Source organism: Fukomys damarensis, unplaced genomic scaffold (assembly GCF_012274545.1).
Source record: "Fukomys damarensis isolate Sample0158 unplaced genomic scaffold, DMR_v1.0_HiC HiC_scaffold_19, whole genome shotgun sequence".
NCBI classification, from domain to species: domain Eukaryota; kingdom Metazoa; phylum Chordata; class Mammalia; order Rodentia; family Bathyergidae; genus Fukomys; species Fukomys damarensis.
The window spans coordinates 8109357-8128771 of NW_022900931.1; the positions used below are offsets into that span (position 1 = coordinate 8109357).

A 19415-nucleotide genomic window follows, 5' to 3' on the forward strand; every position below is an offset into this window, starting at 1 on the left:
AGATGTGGGATGGGGTGCATAGTCTGGTGATATCTCAGGATTCTGAACCAAATGGTCCTGAAGCCAGAGACCTCCAGCTTCTCAGTGAAAGAGAGAATAGACTGCCTTCATGCAGGTCCAGCACTCCCTCCCATAGAGCTGCCAGCGTCCAGCCTGACTCATGCCTGACTAGTGTCTGGCTCCTCAGCGCATGGCCTGAGAATCTCTGGTGACTGCCCCCATCTCCCATGGTGGCTACCATCCTGTTTCCATGGAAACGGGCCTACGCAGTGACCATCACCCTCTCCAGCCCTGCTCCACATGCAAATAAGAAAAACATTCATATGAAGATTCCCACTGGAACCTTCCCAGGTTCACGCCCACCCAGTACAGCCCAGTTTAACAAAGATGACTCTGAACACCTTCTCCTCACTGCTCTCAAGTGCCTCGCAAAACCGACAGGAAATCAACATGGACTGGGGCCTCCCTGACCAGGACCAGGACCAGGACCAGGCGCTGGGGACTCCAAGCAGTGACTTTCCCAGCCCTGTCCTCAGAGGGCAGATGAACCTGTGAAGTCCAGGAGAAATCGGGGTACGAGTCAGCAGATGTCCTGGGCCTCCTGACACCTGCAGTGGTTCCCTGATCCCCTCCTAGAGCACAAAGCCATGAAGGATGAAGAAGGCTGATCCCAAAGGAGCTTGGGAAGAGCCCCCAACTGTGACCCCCTGGCCCTGAACACGGCTAGGTTGCCAGCAGCACCATTGTCCAGGAAGGCTGCATAGGCTGGTGTTTGGTTCTAGATTTCTCAACAGAACACAGCCCAGCCGGCCAAGGCAGTGTTCCAGAGGTGCTGAGCAGGAGCCACGGCCTGGTGGGAGGGTGGATGAGGAAACTGAGGCCAAGAGAAGAATGTGGCAACTCTGGGAGTTGCCCACCCACTGTGCACCATCTCTTCTTCCCATCCAGTCTGACCCCAGAGAACAGCTCTTGGTCATTTTAACCAAGTTCTACCGTGTTTTCTGCTTTGGCCCCTCCCTGCTGCTACGGACAGCGATGAGAACCCATTCTGGCCATATGCACTGGGAAGGGGAGGAATCTGTGGAGTAAAATGTTGTTTTCCTGATCCAAGTGGACAAGGACAGCTGGCATGGCCTGGTCTCTCTTCACCCTTCCTTCTGCCTTCAATTTGGATTTGACAGCCACAGTCGCTTCATGACCATGAAAGGGCCTAGAAAATCCCAAGGATGTCAGCCCCCGTACTGTAGTTTGTCACAATAACCACTAGCCTGGGCACTTGTCAAGAAAAGGCAGCAAGGACTGGCTAGTGCCACTGTTGGGTGGCTTTTCTATGGCTTGCAGCCGGATGCATCCCTAATACACTCAGAAATTTACCCAGTACCAACTCCTAGCTTTGTCCTAGCAGCTTGTGACCTTGGGCAAGCCACCCTGTCACCAAGTGGCATCTGTGCGGTGGACCTGACCACGGCACCACCCTTCCAGAGTCCAAGTGCAAATTAAACAAGACAGTGTGCGGCTTTGCACCCCAGGAACACTCCGCAAACAGTGAATGTTCCTATTTTCCTCTCCCCTTCGGATGGTGCCTAAGAGGATTCAATTTCCTTTGCTTTTGAAAGTCCCACCGATGGGACACTCTGAACAAAAGGAACTTGCAGCCGGCAACCGCAGCGGGGAGGTGCCTGGCTGATCTTTTCAGAAAGCTCTAGTCCCAGGCTGAGGAACAATTCTTACTGACTTTCAGCTTCCCGAGAGCCAGAAGCTGTTTCCAGGTGCGCTTGTTAGGAGATGCGTCTGGGGTGCGATAAGCCCTGACCCTGCCTCTCCTTCCCACCTTCTGGCTGGGGAGCTGTTACTAAGGGTTCTGTGATCTTCCTTTGTTACTGAGCGGGTCCCTACTCCAGTTCCCGAAGTGCTTCTGCTGTCACGAGAATCATTCGGACCCTGGACACAGATGCATAACGGGTCCTCCCAGGTGTCTCCCCTTTCCAGTGCTCCCCACGAGGGGCTGCCACAAGCTGGCTGCTCCAGTCGTGACCCCCTGACGACGGCGTCGGGGCCACCTGACGTCTGGTTGGAGTGCAGATTCCTAGGCACTGCCATAGCTGCCGGTGCCAGATCCCTGGGGTGAAGCTGGGAGTCTGCATTCTAATCAGTGCCCCAGTGATCCTGCTGCTCCCTGAAGTTTAAGGAGGATGGAGAAGGGGTGAAAGTCTGCACATAGGCTGGGGGGGTCCCCACCCTGAGCTGCACACTTGTCCCTCAGGACACTGCCTCCCTGATGCCATCGCAGCCACTATCCCTGCACTCATGCACAGCACCCCCAGTCATGCCCTAGGCAACCTTACCAGAGATCAGCACCGGAATTCTCAGGGAAACTTTTATCAGGGACATCGGGCCCCTCCCACAGCAGGGGTCATTTTCAGGTCATCTTCAAGTTTGGGACCAGGGACGAGGTAGAACTACTGGTGTGGTACACTAAGGGAGGTACCGAGACAGAGCAGAGCCCAAGTCCAACAAGGATGTGATTGAATATTTCACAGCCTCCTAAAGGGCAAAGACAGGGAAGTGCACCCAAGCGAAGAGATGGCGGGGGCTCCTTTCACCAGAAGTGTGACGACAGGGCCCAGGCTTTGTCACGCCCTGGAGGAGCGGGGTGTGGCTGGACCGGCATCCTGGGCTGAGCACACACTGGAAGCCAACACAGAGAGCGGCCGGATGGGACACCAGAGGCCCCTGGAAGCTGAAAGTAACAGCAGTGAGCATCAAGGTTGGCATCTGGGTTTAAAGAAATCACCTGCTTCTATCCCAGGGTAAAGAAACCCAGGGAGTTGCAGGGGGCACAGCTACTTGACAGTCACCACAGCCCTGCACCTCACAGCCCATTCCCTGTACCCCATAAGCCACGGTCCTCAACAGGCCAAGATCTTGCTCCTCAGCTGGGGGCAGAGACAGCACGATGCAAAGCCAGGAGGGGAGGCCGGCGACTTTTCACCTGAAGGTCTGTTACATCTGTCCCCTAAACTGTGAACTCCATGAGATCATGAGGGACCCGTCTTGTTCGTCATCACGGCCCCACTGCCCAGCACAAGGCCTGGCATGTCCCAGGTCCCAATGCGTGCGGACTTATGAATGAGTGAGTGTGTGAACGGTACCCCTGGGTGGGAGCCACCAGCAGACAGAGTCCAGCTCAGTGAACGAACTTCCTAGCCCACCAGGCTATGCCAGTTAGCGAGTGACAGCCTTGGGCGGTCGTGAGTCTCCTGCAGTGGCAGCACGCAAACAATTAAGCCTCCCATGAGAGGGACGTGGAGACGGAGGCTGTGACCTCTAAGAAGCCTTCCAACTCGGAGGTTCTGTCACCCTCCGGAGCTCAAAGCAGGAGACAGCAATCTGGGGCCGGGAGGAAGAAAACATCCTCAGGATCTCGGGCCTCTTACTTCTGGAAACAGAACATTTACAGCACTGAGACTGGGTGGACAGTGGGGGATGGATGAGCCACGCTGAGGACAATGGGGGCCAGGGTGGGGGCAGAACCAGGGGGCTGAGCTCTAGAGCCCCAGGTTGTGACTCGCCACCCACCCATGCTGTGCTCCACTCGTGCTGTCCCCCGACACAAGGGATTGACAGGACTCTGAGGACAGGTGCAAGTCGGAGTCCCCAGCAGCCAGCACAGGCCGGGCATCTGCACGCTCACGACTAACAAAAAAGGCTCCGGTGGAACCCGACCCCCAGCTGGGCAGCGACATCTCCTGTGCGGCCCAGAGCAGAGTGGAGACCGGGGCCCCTGTCTGTAGAGTAAGAATGTGAATGCTCACGTTGCAGGCCAACCATGGACCTAACCCCCAGGTCCTGTCACACCCACCCCAACCCAAAGACCAAGAGATGACATCAAACCGCGACCTCCTGCAATGCCAAAGCCAGCTCCTCCCTTGGCACAGCTCAGAGCCCCGTGGTCTTCATTTATAAACGGGAGGAAGAGCTAAGCAACAGAGGAGGGGCTTTAAGTCCCAAGGGGGCAGTGCGGGAGGTTTGTAGGAGGCAGAGGGTAGAGCCAATAAAACAAATGACTTCTCCGGGAGAGGAGTTAGGGAAAATCATCCTGAAATTTGGAAATAAGGCAAAGGGCGGGAAGTATTTCTCACTGTGTCACACTGGAGCATAATTTTGCAGGCCTATCTACAGATTATTTAATTATCTAGGGGAATATACCTTCACCTAGTTCACCATTTCCTGTTAATTAAAGGTCTAGAAGCCGTGAAATTACATGTTAACTTGTAGATTTTTATCTGGCAGAGATGCACATGATTTCCGCTCAATAGAAAAGATCTTTGCCTGCCACCAAAGGTTGTGGTTCTATTATCTGTAGGTCATTAACCAGCTTTGATCCTCACCTTGCTCTGTCCACATTCTCTGTCCCATGCCTGCTTTCCTAATTCTACCAGTCCCCTCTTTAGTGAGCTGAATAAATTTGCAACACAGGTTCACTCCAAAATTTGTGGGAAGGCCATTTTTTTTTAAACTTTTGGAAATTACACTTTGACACAGGGTTATTACCAGAATCAGGAAGGGATTTGAAGGAGCCTGGTTAGTATCCAGAAGGAGATCTGGGTAAATATTGCATGCATAAAACAAGAACAGACACAAGCTGTTCTGAAAAACCAAGAAACTCAAGGACAAAGCCAGGCATGGTGGCACACACCTGTAATCCCACCACTGAGGCAGGAGGCTGAGGCAGGAGGATCTCTGTGAATTTGAGGCCAGTTTAGGCTGTGTGTTCAAGGCCAGCCTGAGCTGCATAACTGAGACCCTGTCTCAAAAAACAAAAACAAAAACAAACAAACAAAACCAAGGACAAGGAAGACAAAGAAAAGCAGCGATTCCCTCAGGGGAAGAGTAGGGGCAAGGCCACTGCTGGGAAGGTCACTGGTGGAGAAAAGGCAGAGGAGGGAATCTTCTAGAAGGAGAAAGTTGAGAATGGGTAACAACCAAAGAAGAAATAACAAGAGCCAAAGGAACACGTGAGTCTTTGTTCCATAAATTGTACCCCTGCCCTAGAGAGAGGTCTAGGCTCTGAAGGTGAGGAGAAATCTCAAAAAGCTTTTAGTGAGAAAAAAGCCAGTTCTCTTCCCAGAATTTCGAATCGGGCCTGCTCCAGACCCTGCAGTCCCATTCACAGGGCACAACCCATGCTGAGTTGTAAGGCGGAAAACTCATGGCTTGAGAATCAGGCAGACACGGGAACTGCCCTTCCCACGCTGAGATCAAAGGGACGCATTCCGACAGGCCAGACTAAAAATGACACTGTCCAATCTCCTTTTCTTCAAAAATCTACTTAAGTGTGTTCTCCAGCCAGGCCAAAATGAGAACACAGATTAACCTGACCGAGGAACGACACAGGACCCGGGAGCCACCGGAAGCCCCCAACCTTCCAGTCAGGCCCAGAACCTTGTGGATCACGCGGCTGTGAGACTGAACGGGGCTGGTAGGAAGGGACGCTAGGCAGGGGCAAGCGTCTGAAAACATCATCCCGCCTCAGCACAGATCCCTGGATCCGGTGTGCCGCTCCCTCCTGATGGTCAGTCTGCCTGGAATAAGACTCCTAGAGGGGCACTTGGACTGTGAACGTGGGTTAACCCATCAACCAGCTCACAGCTGACAGAGCTACTAGGAGGTGTGGCCTCGATGAAGGAAGTGGGTCACGGGGGTGTGACCCTGGGGACTGTACCTGGCCCCTTCCCTCTGATTCCAGAGCTTTCCTCCAGCAGGCCCTTCCCCTAATGTTCCTGCTGTGGAGCCAGTTTGCCATGGACTGAAACCTCGAGCCGACATACACCTGTCCTCCTTTAACTTTCCCGTGTCCCAGCAATGCGGAAATTGCCAATACATTCAGCACATACTTGACATACGCCGCACCCTGATCCTCTCCTCAGCCACGTGCAAGCCACTCTCCCCTCCCTTTCTTGTGGCAGTGTACACATTCCCACACACTGAGATCCATATACACGAACACGCACACACGCGCACACACACACCCACACACACACACACACACACTCTAATTGCCCTCGCAGCCTCTGGCCTTTTTCCCTCCGTCCTCTCCCCCACCATACTGCCTCTTGGTTGGACATGGCTAGTGCCACTTTGTCCTTCCACCCTTGCATGTCACCTCCCTGAGTCCCCACCTGGCTCAGTCAGGCTCCTGGGTTCAATGCACTCAGCAAACCACAATGCTCTGCCCCAGGCAAGCCCCGGCCCCAGCATGGGAGGACACAGCCACTGCGCAGCCACCAGATGCCTGTCCCAGTCTGTGTCCCGGGCGGTACCGGCCAGGCCTGCTTTTCCCTCCTCCTCACTGACATGTAGGGGGCACTGACACCTGATAAGGACCACTTTGGCCCTGGTGATGGATCAAAGCAACCCAGGAACGGTGTAACCCAGGAAGCAGGAATGAAGTACAGAACTGTGCCTAGCTGTCACCTGGCCTTTCTGTGACTGTGGCAGGAGCCACTCTGCTGCCCAGGCTGGGCTCAGGGCTCTCACCACAAGCTGGGCACAGACCCACTTCCAGCTCGCTAGGGATCCAATGATGACAAGGACAGTGACAGCTACAGCGTACTGGGGCTCACTGCGACATAGCTACTATTTCTACAGCCATCTTAAAGATGAGGAAACAGAGGCTTAGAGAGGCCATGTGGCTTTCTTAAAGTAATAGTGAATTAATTAGCCTAAAGCAGAGCTGAGCCTGTCCCAGCCGGTAGGGGAGAGGGAGCATCTGTCCTGGCCTGTCCTCCAGGGGGCGCCATTCCTCCCCTCCAGGCCCAGAAGCCCATCAGTACCACGCTGCTTCCTCACTGTCATGCCAAGCCGACTGACCTGTGCGTGCTCACCACCTACCCGGCCATGACAATGAAGAAATCCAGCCGGTTCCAGGTGTCCCCGAGGTAGCACTTCTTGCCAAAAATGCCCAGGGCCACCATCTTGAGCACCATCTCCATGGCAAAGAAGATGAAGATGAAGTCATCAAAGACCTGGGGAGAAGGAAGAAGGCAAAGCCCCCAGGAGGCTTCAGAGCAGGACCCAGAGGCTGGGACCACAGGGTGAGGTGGGGACACTGGTGTGGACCGGAGGGGCCAAGGCAAACACCTGGGACTCCTTCTCCGGGCCAGGGAGACCTCGGGGGATGGGGTTCAGGATCAGACCTGCCCAGGATCATGCAACCCATGCTGCTGCTGCCCTAGCCCAGGTGACGAGAGGGGACCCCAGTCGGGGCGGGACCAGGGGTTTTCCCACATTGTCCCAGTAACCTCCAAGCACAGGCCTAGACCCTGGGCCCACGGCCTCTCTTCCGGGTCTCCCTGCGGCCCCTCACCTGCAGGATCTTGCAGCGGTCCGACAGGCAATCCATGTCGTCGCACGGCTGGTACATGCCCAGGGTCACGCAGTTCAGCAGGATCACCAGCATGCTGACACACTCAAACCACGTGCACAGAAGGTCAAGGACACAACGGGAGACCGCACGGGGCTGGAGGCCTGGGTGCACTCAGGGATGTCCTGGGTCTTCCCTTCCCACCCCTGCCCCCATCACAGCAGACGGGCCACACCACACCCACCAGGGACCTGAACCCCACTGGGACACCACCACGCATTCCCCCCGCCCCAGCCTGAGATGCACAGGAAGGGGTGGCACCCGCAGATGGTGCAGAGTCGCCCACCGGCAACCGTCTCTGTCTCCCTCTCTGACCCTCTCCTTTCCGGCCCACCCCTCCCACCTGTGCCAGGCCTGCTCCGGAGCCTGCAGAGGGCACAACACTGTGGCTGGGACTGACTGAACACCCCATCCTTCTCCTCTGCCACTGCCACCTGGGAGAGCTACACTCACAGCTACACCCTGGCTGCTGCTCCCAGACTCGCCCCAGCCTGCACTAAGCTGGACTTGGCCCCCTGCAATCAGGGGACCTAGACACAGTCTCTGTTTTTAAAATTTAATTTTTTTTTTTTTTTTAGAGACAGAGTCTTACTCTGTATAGTCTAGGCTGGCCTTGAACTCACTTTGTAGCTCAGGCTAGCCTCAAATTCTTGGTGATCCTCTTGCCTCAATCTCCTGATGCTGAGATTATAGGCCTGTGCCGCCACACCCAACTAGGGACAGTCTCTTAATCCAGCACAAGGTACTGGGGAACCAAGATGAGGACTCCTTCCTGCACACCAGGGCCCCTCCCCACAGCAGCACTGAGTGCCCAAAACCACAGAGGCAACTCCCTCCATCTTAGCATCAACCTGAAAGCCCTCACCACACTGCAAGGCCCCAGCTCCCTGCCTCCCCCCAACCCTTTACCTCCCCAGCCCCCCAACTCACACCTTCCAGCCTCACTGGCCTCTCACTGCTCCTCAGAGGCCTCAGGCACACTCAACCTCAGGGCCTTTGCACATGCTCTCCTCTACCTGGAGATGCTTCCCAGGCCCTGCAGGGCTGACCCTTTAACCTCAGCCTTACTCATCCCCACTGGCTTCCTCCACCACAGCCTTTCCTGTCTTTCCATCTCTCCAAGCACTCATCACCAAGGCCACAACCAGCAACTCCTGCTGACACAGTCATTGTCCCTGTGCACTGCTAGATCTCACCTTCCAGGAGACAGGGATTTTGCACTTATGGCTTTAATAGTGACAGGCACCTTGTAGGAACCCAATAAAGGTTTGCTGAGTGTACGTGTTGGTCTTTAGGTCCCCGGGGCTCTTATGTGTCTCTGAGGAAACCGCAGCCCAGATGGCAACTCGATGGAGTCACACTCGTGACCCCCCGACCACAGCCCCTCCAGTGGGGCGTGCCCCTCCCCCGCCGGGAGACTGACCTGGTTTCTGAGGCAACCGCCCCCCCACCTTGGGACGCTGCCTTCTCTGTGCCTCTGTCCGCCCCGCTCCTTCCTGTCCCCCACCCCGCTGCCACTCTCCTGCCACAGCCTGTAATTAATCTCAGTCGCTGCCAGGGCCCCCTTCCAGCTCGAGCACTGCTCCGGCACAGCTCCATCGTTAATTAACTTTTTTGAAGTTCAAACGTTCTCATTACCAGCCAAGGTTCCCTGTCCCTCCCACTCCGTCTCCTTCCAGCCCTGTCCTCCCTTGGCGCCTCTGCCCTTCCTCAGGCCCCAGCTCAGAGCACACCCAACAGGGTCTCGTGGGAGCCCGGTAGCCCTGCTCCAGCCTCTGCAGGTCCCTGAGCCCAGCAGGTCGGTGGCCCATTTCCCAGACGAGGAAACCGAGGCTCAGAGAAATCAGGCCTCTCCTGGGTCACACCCTGGAAGTAGCCGAGCTGAGACGTACCTCAGGCCCGCTGGACTCCGAGGCCAGTGCTCACCTCCGTGACACCTGGCCTATCCCTGCCCAAGCCTCCCCTTCCTCCTGGACCAAGCGCCGGCCTCCCCTGGCCACCAACTCTGGTCCCTACCCCCACAATGTGCCAGGCATTAGCAGGCTACTGCCTGGGCCCACACAGAGCTGGGAGTTTGCAGATATTCCTGCATGATCCTTCTTGCCCTCTCGAGAACAAGCGAGCCCCATTCACAAATGCAGAAATGAAGACACCAAGGGAACCCCATTTGCCCAAGGTCACCAGCTGCAAAGAGCCACAGTGAGATAGGAAAGAGGCGGTGCTTCTCCTGCCCCAGACTGCACTGTCATGGCCGGATTAACCCAACTGAAAGGCAGCTCTGATTACTCCAAGCCTCGCAGGGCTCCCGACACCCCTGAGCCTGATGCCATGGCCTGACGAACACTTCTGGTCTAATCTCTTGCTGGCCTTGGCAGGCACTGAACTTCTTGCTGTCCCTAAGCACGCACTTCCAATCTGCATCTCCTTCCCTCCAGGCAAACTCCTATTCATCCTTCACAGTCCCATCCAGCCTCCCTTGAAGCGCCTTTCATCCTCCTCATGCCAGTGCTCAGCCTGCTCTCCAGAAGTGCTCCCTGCTGCCCTGGTCCAGCAAGCATCACGGTAATAAACTTGGCAGTCACCACGACTATTGTACTCCAGGCACCCTAGGGACACAAGCTCAGCCGTCACCACAGTCCACTGGGGACAGATGAGGAAGCGGGCCTATGGGGCTGGTGTGACTTGCCCGAGGTCGCCCAGAACCAGGACTGTCTGGCTCAAAGCAGTGCCTGGAGGCTCAAAGCAGAGCAGAAGGGGTCTTGAGCCTGGGAGTCTTCAATGGCTCTGATCGCCTCTGACTCAAGGCTCAAAGCCCCGACTGGCATCCAGGACCTTGCTCCTGTCACAGAGCAACAGGTCCAATCCCCCACCGCAGGATGGGACATGGCAGAGACCAGCCCAGGCCCCAAAGCAGGCCCAACGCAGAAACGACGCTCGGGACACGCTCCTCACCCCCAAACCCACTGCGACCCCACACGAAAGCCTGCCTCTGCCCACAGGTCCAGGCTCCGCATGCGATCTCTCACTCTGAGCGACCACACCACACGGCAGTCACTCGAGCTGATTAGATCCCGGACGGCAGCCCTGAGCATCTCTGAGGAGCGCAGATGGAGAAACAGATCAATGGCGATCCAATCGATACAGTTTCCTTGGCAGGCAAAGCCTCCCCTGACGCCCGGCCTCAGGAGAAAACAGCCCAAGGCCTCCGGGGGCTGCGAGGTTCTCTCAACACCCTGGCTCCCCATTGTCAGAGCTGCCCCTGGGGGAGCCCATCCAAAAGGCCTGGACCCTCACCCAGTACCCCAGCCCCTCTCCCCAGACCCCTCCCCAGTGCCTCCCAGAGTCCTCAGAGCTGGGCCCTAAGAGCCAGGTAGGGAATTAATGAGCATATATTGAGCACCTGCTGTGTGCCAGGCACCAAGTTAGTGATCGTAATGACGGCAACAGCAAACATTTCTTAAGTGATCTCGAGGGTTTGTTTGCCGAGAAGCTGTCTAATCAGTCTGTGTGCATTATCTCATTTAAACAGACAGCAAACACAAGCCGCAGAGCATGAGGTCAGCACATGGAACCCAGGCAAGGGGAGGTCGGCCCGGGTCAGTGGTGAGCATGGCTCTCAGTCCATCTGGCCATGGCCTTGCTGGGTGTCCAGGCCTGTGTGGCATCCAGGGGACCAGGAAGGGGGACATTCCAGCCCCTGGCTGGGTAAGAAGGAAAATCTACAGCAGGAAGCAGTGGTGACCTCCAGGTCCCCAGCCAGCAAAAGGCTAAGCCGGATCAGAACATGTAACTCCTCCCCACACCCCGACACAGAGTCGTGAGACCAGGGCAGGGGTGGGGCCGGGGTCACCAGCCAGGTCCAGATTGACGGGTGAGCGGCGAGTGAGCAGCCAGTGAGCGGCCGTAGGGCAGCCTCCTCTCCAGCAGCCAGCCAGAGGCCAGCCCAGTTACCATGGCGACCACCCCTCCTTCTGGGCTGCAGGCATGGTTCTGTGATGGGGGGGTCTGGGAGGCAGGTGGGGGCGGGAGTGCTGGGTTTGGCGGGGGTGGCCGAGTTTGTTTTTATTTTTGTCAGATCTGAAATCTGATCCATTCCCCGGGATATGGCTCAGTTGTCTAAATAAATCAAGTGGAGGAAGGAGGCTGGGGGCTGCATCCCTGCTGGGTGCTGCCTCTCCCCAGCTCCCTCCCAGCACCCGAAGGTGGGCAGCACAGGCCTGGGGCCCTTGGGAGCCCAGGGTTCCAGAGCCAGTACTGTGCTTCTTTGAAGCCAGCTTCACAAGCATCTACGGAATGCCTACTGCATACCTGGTGTGTGTGCTTCAGTGCTCAGACCGACCAGGCTCAGCCTCTTCCCTGGAGGTGGCTGGAGCAATCCTGTGCTGGGACTAGAGGGGGGTAACTATGCTGCACTTACTGCAACAACCCTTGCTACAGCTTCCGGAAGCCCTGTGTTCTGAGCCTAGGACTTTAAGAGGAAACTCATTCATTTATCCTACTCATTCATTCATTCAATTCATCATGGGCAATGACTACCCCGGAAAGCTGCTCAGGAGCATCTACTAAAGCTCACTATAGCCAAGCATGGTGGTTCACACCTGTAATCCCAGGCTGAGGCAGAAGGATCACTGCAAGTTCAAGGCCGGCCTTGGCTACACAGTGAGTTCAAGGCCAGCCTGAACTGCATAGCACACCTAAATAGACAAATAAATAAATAAAACTCACTGTAGACCCAGGCTGGCTCCCACAGGGCCACCCCGGGCACACATCCAAGAGACACCTGCAGCTCACGGCTGTGTTATCAGTAATGGCCCCAACCTAGGAACAACCCAAAAGTCACCAACACAAGAAAGAGTACGACAGACATTTTCAACCAGGGATGAGTTTACGCTCCCTCCCCACCTTCCTTCCTTGCCCCTGCTGCACTGCTTAGAGTCCCCATCACATGGGAACTCACTGGATTTGACCAAAGTCTCCGATTCCCAGGTGCCCAGGAAGTCGCGGTGCCCGGTGTAGACAGCTGGAGTGGGAGAGGTGGCAGCAAGGAAACGGGGCTGCCAGGCTGGAAGAAAACCGACAGCCCTCAGGAAGGAACTGGCCATCGAGAAACAGCCCGACCGCAGCCATCCAGGCAGGTGGAGGTCCGGAGGCCTCAGAAGAGGGTGAGGCCCTTGTCAGGTGCGCCGAGGACGCTAGGGAGAGACTGCTGCCTTGTGGGGATTTGCAACTCACCTTCCCATCCTAAACTCCTCCCCTTTTCAAGCTTTGTCACTCTTTACGGCACACTATCACTGCCCTCCTCCGCTGAGGCCTCCCCTGCACCTGCCCACAGGGGCTCTGGGAATGCAGGATGAGGGACATGGTCTCTGAATCCAGAGGCTATCAGAAGACACTCGCTGGGGCCACAGAGAGGTGAAGGCAAGACAAGGGGTGACGACATTGTCCCTGGGCCTCCTTAGGACCCGTCCTCCACCAAACCCGCGCCTGAACACAAACCTGCATACCTTCCCCGGCAGCCCTGTGAGCATGCGCACATGCTCACATCCGTGCACCCAGATGCGGTAGGCGCATGCGCCCTGCACACTCGCCCCAGCGGCTCCACGCCGGCCCACCTACCTCCTAGGAGGCATCTCTTAACCTTTCCGGTACCTCAACCGGGAAGCTCATGAGCCCCTTCTTAGAATAATGTTTTAATCACATACTTTTTAAAAAAAAGATTAAGAATAGAAAAGAAGCCAGTTCTATTAAAATAGTTATCAAAAACAAACAAACACTTTTGTTTAAGATTGGATTTCCCTGTGCAGTCCAGGCTGTCGAAATCACTACGTAACCCATGCTGGCTTCCAATTTACTGCAATCTTCCTGCCTCAGCCTCCCAAATGCTGGGATTACAGATGTGCAGCTTAGCTATCAAAATATTCTTAAAACAAACTTTTGAATATACATGCCTTGTTATCAACACAATAACAAGATCCAGCAGCGGGTGGGCCTGACTTCATGTGACAACAGGTCACCATGAAGGATGTATGTGATTTTCTGCGAGCTCTACAATGGCCATGAGGTGATGTGAAAATACTGGTGATTTCTATAGGTGACAGTTGCAGGAGCTGCATTTAATATCACCGAGGTTTTTTAGCTCCATTTTTTAGAGGAAAAAAATGTTATGCAGTATTTCAGCTGAAGGTTAGAGAGACCAATATGCTACTTGCCCCCATCTGAACTCGAGAATCCCAGGTTAAGACCCCTCTTCCACAAACTCTCCCCTGGGGCCTGGAGGTGCTCTGAGTCCCTGGACTGGTCCTCCTTCTGTTTCCTGGGCTCCATCCATCCCTTATATGCCAGATTTCAGCCAGCCATAGTGGCATAAACCTATAATCCCAGCTACTCTGGTGACTGAGGCAGGCGGATCACAAATTTGAACCCAGTCTGAGCAACTTAACGAGATCCTGTCTCACAATTCAAATAATAATAAAAATGATAATAATAATAAGCAGCACTGGAGATGTAGCTCAGTGGTAGAGCTCTTGCTTTGACATGCCTGTGGCCCTGGGTTCCATCTCCAGCACCAAACAACAACAATAATCATATCTCTGGGTCTCCTCAGACACCCAGGTGCCCCATCCCATCCTGTCCCTCCTCTCCCTGATCCACAGCCATTTCTACAGCTCATGAGCAGACTCAGAGCCTCTGTCCCAGCCCTGCTCAGTCACTCCCAGACACTGTACCGGACGTCTCTGTCAACCCCAAATCCATCACATCTCGTATTCTCCACAGACCACCATGTCCCCCATCCTGCCCACCCCACCACCAATCCTGGGAGCTGCCCAGACCAGAGTGCTCTGGAGTCTCCTCTCCCTGACCCCATCCATCTTGGAGACCTGTCTCTTTCTCTACCTCAACCCCTCCTCACGCTGTCCACACCCCACTGCCCCAACCTAGCCACACTCTCTTTCCTGAACTTCTACCAGCCTATTCCTTCAGCCTTTCCCCCTTGATAAACCCTCCACATGGCAGCCAGACAGGTCTCCCAAAAACAAAGTCTTCTGTGGCTCCCCACTGCCTTCCAGATCATTTCCAAGCACCTTGGCTTGGCATTCAAGGCCCACCGTGTCGTCATTTTATCCACCACTCAGCCTTGGCTCTGTCCACCTCACTCTTGCCTCTACAAAGCACTCCATTGAAAGCTTGGCTGCACACCCACCATGTACAGGATCAAAGGCCAGGCCCAGATAAGAGACGGACATCAGTGGTCCCCGGCACTTGACTGCAGGGGAGGACGGTGAGTCGGTTACCAGAAGTGCCCAATGTGGAGCTTGGATGGTCATTCAGCAGGTGGCAAAAGTGAGAGAAGGGTGATGAACAGCATTTTCCAAACAAGTGAACACACTGGATGAGTGGATGGGTCACTGGATGTGTGGACAGGAGGGTGGGAATGAGGTCTGGGGGTAGTGGGGGTCAACAGATGACTGGGTAGGGAGATGGCAGAAGGTGGACAGATGGAGGTGCCCCTGTAAGGCAGGGTGATGATGGGCAGGTAGGCAGATGGAGAGATGAAGAGATGGAAAGACAGACAATGTGCATCTGGATGGATGGACAGATGGATAGATAGATGGACAGATGGATGAGTCATGGATGAATGGACGCATGGATGGACTGGTGAAGCAAAGAGAGCGCGGGGCCAAAGAGGGCGGGCAGACAGATGAGGAGCAGGCAAATCAATGGGTTCAAGGGAAAGTGACGCAGTAGATGGCAGCGCCGGGAATCAAACACACTCCCCCTTCAGTCTGGAGCTCGGCGCCATGTCTCTTGCTTGGCAGATCCCCACTCTTGGTCCTGGCGCCCTTCTCCAGGTGCCAGCTCTACTCTATCCCCACGTTTCCAGAGCCAAAAGAGACCTCGGAGACCGTGGGGGCCAGGGTGCTCAGCTTAGGCACTGGTGACGTTTGATGCTAACTCTCCGGGTAGGGTTGTCCTTGCGTGGTAGATAGGAGGGCAGGGATGACTTCTGTGTTGGGAGACATTCAGCCTGTGCCACACCCTCCCCAAGCAGCAACAACCAAACACATCTCCAGACCTGGCCATGTGTCCACGAGGGACGCAATCAGCCCTGACTGAAAACCACTGACACAGCACGGCCTCCTACCTCCCAATTTTATGAGTACAGAACCGACACCCAAAGAGGAGGGATTACTTGCCTGAGGTCACAGGCTTGAGTCTGACAGAGCCCAGGCCAGACCCTGGGGGACAGCCAGCCCACAGTCACTATCCTGCTGCAGTGAGGGGCTGGAAGCCTCGCCTCTGCTCTCTGCTGAGAAGAAAGGCTGCAGCCCCTGGAACCCCAGCACTGTCCACATCCACTCCAAGCCCTCACATGGATGGGGCACCCCACAGTCAGGCACCTGCTGCTTCCTCATGAGATGGAAACCAGAGCTCAGAGAGGCCAAGGCATCTGCTCAGAGCCACACAGCAATTGTTGGCAGACAGGACTGGAAATGTGAGAGGCAGCCCCACAGGAAGGCTGGAGAGAGGTTAGCAGGAAGACATTCTGGCTGATTAAAAAGACATATTGATTTCTCTCTGAGGGAAGCAAATGGGGCCATTTGTCTCGCGACAGGCTTGTGATGGGGTCTCAGGGAGGCAGCAGGTCAAAGTCAGCTTCAAGCCCTGGCCACGCGTGGGAGTGAGAATCCAGTCGTGTTTTAATTCCCCGGGAGGGGCAGCCTCCCACAGCTCCCCCTGCCCAGCTGCGCCACAGGCTTCCTGTCACCACCAGGCCTGGTGGCCCACATCTGTCACACAAGCAGGTTCTCCACCCGCCTGAGCCCCATGGACACCAGGCCCTCCGCTTGAGCCCCAGAACCCAGACCCCAAAGGTCCTGCGTCTTCACCCCTGCCATCCCTTCCGGCCTTCCTGCCGGCCCCAAACTCAGCTCGGAGCCCTCGGCCAGGCCTCTCCTCAGCTGCCTGCCTCCCCTTCCTCAAAACCCTCTGCTGTCCCAGCCCCGGCCGGCTTCTCCACTCCTCCTCCATGTGTGACTCTCTCTGCTCCATCACCGACCCCTTGGGGTCACCTCTGGGTTCCCAGGCCTGCGCAGCGCCTCCTACAAGACTGAACAGCCAGGGACACGTCCACTCAGGGCCAGCAGTCACCGGTTCCTGCTGAGTGAATGAATGATCAACACCTTTCCAGCCTGCTCCTGGAGCCACCACTCTAACAAGTGGGTCTGCCCAAGTCCCACTCCTCTGGATGCCCTTCAGTAGCCCCCAGTGCCACAAGACCAAGTGCACGCTCTAAGCTGACGTTCCACAGCCTGTCTCATACTGTTACGGCCACACTGAACTCCTCATTGTTTTCTACACTATTCCCTCTTCTGCAACACCTTCCCTCAGTTGTTCTGGAAAACTCCTATTCATGCAGCAAGACCCAGGCCAAAATAACCCCTCCTGCAGGTAGGCTTCACCAATGCCCCCATCTGGGTCATAGGCAGCCCTCTGTTTACAAAGGTATCTCCTTGCCAAAGTACCTGAGGTTGCTTTGTGGGATCAGTCTTTCCCCAGGCCCCGCTGGGCTTCTCTGATTGGCTGCCTGGCCTGCACTGCTGTCAATCAATGAGAGTGAAGCATCCACCCTGGCCTCCAGGAGCATCCTGGGGGATGGTGCTTGACACTGTCTTTTATTTCTGAGAAAAACAACCACACCAGATGGAGGGAGATGGACAATTTCCCAGGCATGTGCTGCTTCTTCAGCAACACTTGCCACATGTCTGGACAGCCCCATGAGGGTCGGTGGGAGGAGGAGGAGATACCTCCCCTCTGGGCTAGGATAGCTCGGCCTGAGGGTCCGGAGTCCTAGGCTCCCATTGCCCTGGTTTTGCCTCTTACTCAATGTGTGACTTAGGGGAAGTCAGGCTCCCTTCCTGGGCCTCGGTCTCCCCAGCTGCAAGATGCAGCTGGCTCCCTGCACTGCTATCCCATGAGGGTGCTGAGATCTTCAGAGGTCATGGTGGGCTGGAAAGTACTTTTCAATTTGGAAAAGTACTGAGCGGACCCGGGACAGCCAGGCCCGTACTGGGAGTAGGGGACTGGAGAGCCACAGACCCACCCTAAATCCAGGCTCAGTGTCCCTCTGGCACCCAGGCCTTCACAAGTGACAAAGAGAAGCTCAGGACCCCAGGGGAGGAAGGCAGGTGGCAGGGGACAGTAGGCCTTGGGAGAGGTGAGGCCGAGGTCACATGAGTGGAGGGGTGAGGTCCCAGGAGCTGCCTGTTTAGTGAGAACCCAACCCCAGACCCTCCCAGCCCCACCCAGAGAGAAAGGGCTCAGAACGGGAGGGTTGCAGGTGGGGTTAGGGGAGGACCTTCCTGAGAGCCCCGAGGCCTCCAGAAAAGACCCTAGTTCCTTGGTGGCCCAAGGTCCAGTCTGGTGCAGCGGAGCTGAGAGCCAGCCCAGGGGCACAGGTAGTAGGTGAGGGGAGAGGCCACACTGGGCCCCCTCAGACCAGTACCAGGGACACAAGGCCCTGCTGGCTCTGCCCTCAGCTGCTGCTAGGCACTTAACAGCTTACAAGGTGCTTGCCCTGGAACTCTCCTTAGAGCCCGATATTCCAACTAGGGTCACTATGATCCTCATGTCCCAGATGTGCACACAGAAGCTCAGCAAGGGCAAGGACCCTGTCCGAGGCCACTCAGCCAAGAAGCCAGGTGCAGGTCTTCCTCCATTCAGCAACGGAGGCACAGCCCCTGAGGTCTCCCCTGAGTCCCCTCATCCCCACTTGAATCCCAAAAGCAACTGCACCTCCATGGAACCCCCATCTGCACCCCAGGCCATGTCACTGCTCTCCTCAGTCACAGGCTCCTTCTCAGGATGGTGTCTCTGTGGCAGGTCTCTCCTGGGAGCCACAGTGAGCATCCCCACCACAAAATGACCATAGCTGTCCTCTGAAAAGTGCATGGCACCCGGTGAGGCTCTGGTGACCACAGCCAGTGAGTGGGACAACAAGGCCCACACACTCCTTGACAGAGAGCCTGAGCCTGGGAACAACCAGCACAAGACCTGGCTCCTGGGCACGAGGGTCTCACCACCTGCTGTCCCTGTGCTGCTGGCAGGGGGGCCAAGGGTGTGCGAGGAAGGTCCAGGGTCACTGGGCAGCTGGCAGGTCCTACATCCCAGCATGGGCTGGCGCCTTGAGTCCAAAGAGAAAGGAGACGTTCGTGGTCGGCTGGCTCCCTGCGTGGCGGGTCCTGTAGCAGGGGCACTGGCTGCTGTCACAGGAAGGCCAGCCCAGGAGGATGCCCAAAGGATGGGGGCTGCAGAAGCCTCATGGGTGTCACCCAGGAGGCCACTGCAGAGTGTGAGGCAGCCCCTGAATGGACATATGAACACCCCGCCCACCACTCTGGGAAGCCGCAAGCAAACCCCACCCTGGGTGACAAGGGGAGAAGAGGGTCTCTTCAGGTCGCACAGGTAGCAGCTGCATCCTGGAAAATTGCTGGGGCTGAGGGGGTCAGGGGAACTGAGGTTTTCACCCCAGATATGCCACATCCTGGCTGTGCAATCCTGCATAAAAACTGTTCAGTTTTTCCATGCCTCACTTTCCTCGTGCATAAAATGGAGCTGTGAGGGCACCGACCTCAAGATGGCTATAAGGTGACAACCAGTAAGCATCAGTCCACTGTCCTTATCAGCCTCCAAAGACCTGTTGCTTGGCATCCGATTGAATCTATTCAGCCACAGTAAGGCGCCTTCTCTCCCAGCAGATATCACCATCCCAGTTTGACAGGTGGGAAAATAGGGACTCAGAGAGGTTAAGATAGTAGCCCATGGTCACATAGCAACTAGAGGCAGAACCAGCCCCCGAGTCTGTCTCACTCAGGTGCCCAGCGCTGTCCACGGAGCCACACAACACCTCCCCATGAGGCAAACAGCACAGTCACACGCTGGCATTTCCAAGCCAGTCACCTACCGGCTGAGACCAACCAGACGCCTGGGC

At 56.0% G+C, this 19415-nt stretch overlaps 1 protein-coding gene across 1 annotated transcript in view; it reads right to left on the reverse strand.

Annotated features, from left to right (window-relative positions):
- Nucleotides 1-19415, reverse strand: part of Cacna1i (calcium voltage-gated channel subunit alpha1 I) — a 90465-nt gene that overhangs the window by 58185 nt on the left and 12865 nt on the right. The window contains exons 3-4 of the mRNA XM_033765937.1: nucleotides 7370-7481; nucleotides 6895-7028 (exon numbers count right to left, since the gene is read on the reverse strand). Of these exons, the coding sequence (XP_033621828.1) occupies nucleotides 6895-7028; nucleotides 7370-7481 (246 nt within the window). The remainder of the gene's footprint in view (nucleotides 1-6894; nucleotides 7029-7369; nucleotides 7482-19415) is intronic.